The sequence below is a fragment of the Cornus florida genome, unplaced genomic scaffold, assembly GCF_030987335.1.
Source record: "Cornus florida cultivar Cherokee Brave unplaced genomic scaffold, ASM3098733v1 CherokeeBrave_3.0.0_Hap2_Chr08, whole genome shotgun sequence".
Taxonomy (NCBI): domain Eukaryota; kingdom Viridiplantae; phylum Streptophyta; class Magnoliopsida; order Cornales; family Cornaceae; genus Cornus; species Cornus florida.
Window position 1 is genome coordinate 69,381,627 of NW_026775578.1, and position 3,912 is coordinate 69,385,538.

A 3,912-nucleotide genomic window follows, 5' to 3' on the forward strand; every position below is an offset into this window, starting at 1 on the left:
ATGAAACGGTTCTTGAATTGAGATGAAGCTCTCCTCTCCGTTTTGGGTCGCTGACGCTTTATTAGTCTTTAATGCACTGAGACTCACCGGAGTTGGGACTCTCATTCTCGGAAATGGTGCTTGCCAAAAATGGTATTTGGCAGGGAGTTGAACTGACACAACGGCCGGCAAGCAATGAATTGAGTGAGTGGCAGCGAAGAACAGACCTTACGACGGCGATGCAAGGAAGACAAGCAACTACCAGCAACTCCGGCGATGGGATACAACTTTGACGACTAGCAAGAGTGGCCAGCGAGTAACTACTGTTGACAGCGGGCAACTGTCTTGCAGTTCTGTAAATGCTTTTTTATTTTCAGAGCCATCTTCAAATTACTCTCCCAAGTCAGAATCAATGTCCATAATCTTTTGTAAAAGTTCACTGAAAAACCAATCCGGATGCATACAAAACAAACTATGGGAATGTTGGCGCAAATTTGTCGACTCTGGAGTGGTTGAAGGGAGTCTTTGGGATAAACGAAGCTTCAGAGACGCATAAATCTAGAGAAAGAAAAGGAGTTTTTAATGTAATGGATTTCAAGTCTGAGTTTAATGGGTCCATATCCACAATCAATCTCACTGCTTTACCACCACAATTGCTATCATCCTCCTAACAAAGATCAAAAATCACAAATGGGTTTGAAACACTTTCAACACCACCAAAAAAAAAAAAAAAATAAAAAAAAAAAAATAAAAAAATAAAAAAAGTAGGGGGTTTATTGCACCCAAAAAAACAGTAGGGGGTTCTTGCACATTTTATATATAGTGAGAGTGTTTTCTATACTTAACCCCTAATTCAATGGTAATCTAACAAAAACAAAACGAAATCATTAAACTAACATGCTTGTACTCACTTTATCCAATCCATAATCTAATTTTCATTAACTAGCTTACTCGGATGAAGAAAAAATAATAATAATAATTAATTTATAAAAAATAATGAAAAAAAAAAGAAGATGATGCCGCAAGACCTGCCAATCAATCTCTGAAATGTATTTTTCTAAAGAGTAACAAAAGCAGACATTTTAAATCACGTTGAAATTATGTTCTAGTTTGTTAAGGGGACTAGATACAACATAAAAGGTGGACAAAATGAAGAAACAATTGAGTAGTAAAATGTCAAGCATATATGAGAAAAACAATTAGTAAAAAGTGGCAAGATCTAACTTTATAAATAAATAAAACACAATAAATTTTTGAAATAGATTTTCAAGAAACAAAAAGGCCACATTCTTAAACCAACCAGTATCGGCAGAAAAACCGTCTAACCCAACAAAAAGGTCACATTCTTAAACCAAAACAAATACTGTTATGTGTCAGTTTTCTGAGAGTAAAATATACCCCCATTTGAGTCCTGGTTTCTCTTATAATCAATCTATAGTTCTCCTGATTGAAACTGCCCCGTTGGATAGTAACAATTACCAATAACTTCTTTAGTGACTACAGCATACCGTCCTTCCCCACCCAGTAGCCCCAACTATTTGGCACAAGATGGTATTTCTTTCCGCTTGGACTGGCGGAAAAACCCACAACCAAAACACAATGATGATGAATTGGTTCCTTTTCATCAATTGGCTTTGAGTAGGTTCCCTATTTCAAAAAATAAGTAATCAAATATTTTTCTTAAAAACAATTAATTAGAGAATATTAATAATAATGCTAGCTGTTTTGTAATATGTTTAACAACCTTTTTGTATGTTGGGATGCTATTATATACATGGATGACAACAGCTACAGGAAACTTGCATAAAGCCTCTAGAAGACCAGATATTTTTACATAACCGTCTATTCTAGCTGCCCTAGGTACCTGAAGAAATAATAAATTAAAGAAACCAAAGAAAAAATAATAAGAGATTTTCTGATAAGTAAACACACTAGCCAGCAATTCATCTTTTGGGTAGAGAAATAAATTAGTGAGAGTTCATATTTATACTATTTTACTATGTCAAAAAATCATTATGTTCAATTCTTTCTCTGCATAAGTAGTTTTAGTCATTAAACTGATATGCTTGTACTCACATACCCAATCCATAATCTATTTTTCATGAACTTGCTCAAATGACGGGAAAATATATACTAATAATAATTAATTAATTAATTAATTAAAAATAATGAACAAAAATAATGGCCCAAGGCCAATCAATCTCTGAATTGTACTTTTCTAAAGAGTAACAAAGCAGACATTTTAAATCATGTTAAAATTATGTACTAGTTTGTTGAAGGGACAAGATGCAAAACTAAGACCATATCATAAAAGGTGAGAGACACAAAATGAATAAACAATTGCGTAAAATGTTCAAGTACGCATGAGCAAAAAGTAGTAAGACATAACTTTTAAAATAAATAAAATACAAAAAAAAAAAAATTGAAGAATAAGTTGAAGAGATGTCCAAGGAATGAGTATACAAACCTCTTTTCCGATTCCACTCGTTTCAGTAAGCTTTCTTCTTCCACAAAGAAGACCTATATATATTTGTAAGATTAAATATGAAAAAAAAAAATTAATATATTTTATACTGAACTTGTATAAATTTTTTAACCCAGAATTTTAATTAATAATATAGAAAGAAGAATGAAAAGTTACCTGAGGAGCAAGGAGGCATAGCCCTAAAGCTAAAAACAGCTCAAAATGGAACAAAGATGAGGCCCAACTAACTCCTCATATGGAAGGTAGAGAGATGTGAAATAGGTGGCTGAAGGATGTATTCTTAGTGTTTGGCAGATGAGAAATAGAGGATGAGAGAATTAAAGAAACAGTTTGTTTGGACAATGGCTTTAAAGAGAGACAAATTCGTGTAAAGGGCTTTAGAGATGATGAGGGGTGTGGTGAGGAGTAAAAGGGAAAGAGAGAAAAAGAGAGTAAATGTATAGTCAATTCAACAGTGTATAAATGTATAGTCAATTTAACAGTGTATAGTCAATTCTTAATGCCTGTCAAAAAAACAGAAAAACAGTAAAAAGTATGTATCGTTCTCAATGTTAATAACGGTGATGATATATCTTAGAAGAATACAATTTCAAAAAATGAAAGATTCTGAACAAGGAGAGAGGTAGCCAAATCCTCCTCACCTATTATTTCTTCACCGAATTGATGTGGTGCTATGGTTTTTACTTTTAAGGCTGCTTATTGGCCAATAACATTAATTTATATATTTAAATAATCATTAACTAATATATTTTTAGATGTCATTATTAATATTTTTAGATGTCATTTTGAGATGTTAAAAAAAAAATATGTCTCATTCCAAAATTGAATGTACTATTTTTTATAATATTTTCAAATTTTCCTTTTAACTAAACAACTGCACTAATTACGGAACACTATTTTGTCTTTTAGTAAGGACATATTTAAAATTTCACTCTTATCAATACAATAAAAAATTATTAAAACTTACTACTATAAAACGTTGGATTCTCATATATCATATATATCTTAACGTTAAGATTGAATCGAATTTTTAATAGCTCAATCTGTAATTGGATCTATGTGAATTCATATTATTGAATCCACTATAAATCCGTGAGTCTAACAATTTGATTCAATCCGTGATACACAAATTGGTGGATCAAATACCCACCCCTAATATTTAAATACATCTTTGGCACTAGTCAAGCATAAGACTTTTGTCGAACCTTTCCATTCATTTTCTTCTATAAACCAGCCATATTAGCTAATGTTGATTTTCCGTTACTGACACCGTCTAAAATAGTCAAAGCAATGTCGTGATAAATAAAATAAAATTTACTCCTGTCGCAAAAATTTTGGAGTGTTTGGAACTTAATTTTTTTTTGGTAGTGGGGTTTTAATATTTTTTTGGAATTAACTACAAGAAACACCCTACTATGTATAAAAGGTGAAAAAAAAAAAAAGAAAAA

The 3,912-nt window shown here is 31.8% G+C and overlaps 1 protein-coding gene across 1 annotated transcript; it reads right to left on the reverse strand.

Annotated features, from left to right (window-relative positions):
* Positions 1 to 1,187: 1,187 nt before the first annotated feature.
* Positions 1,188 to 2,846, reverse strand: LOC132268679 (ananain-like). The gene is made up of 4 exons (XM_059769484.1): positions 2,621 to 2,846; positions 2,447 to 2,499; positions 1,724 to 1,843; positions 1,188 to 1,626 (listed from the first exon to the last, which is right to left on the reverse strand). Exons 1-4 carry the CDS (start codon positions 2,637 to 2,639, stop codon positions 1,477 to 1,479), a joined length of 342 nt encoding a protein of 113 aa, XP_059625467.1. The 5' UTR covers positions 2,640 to 2,846; the 3' UTR covers positions 1,188 to 1,476.
* Between the last annotated feature and the right edge of the window lie 1,066 nt (positions 2,847 to 3,912).

Bases quoted from the DNA above. Each gene is read 5' to 3' on its own strand.
- LOC132268679 (XM_059769484.1), bottom strand. The intron at 1,844-2,446 runs GTTTGTATACTC...TTATTTCTTCAG, and splicing joins CGAGTGGAATCGGAAAAGAG to GTACCTAGGGCAGCTAGAAT. The intron at 1,627-1,723 runs GTTGTTAAACAT...TTTTTGAAATAG, and splicing joins GCATCCCAACATACAAAAAG to GGAACCTACTCAAAGCCAAT.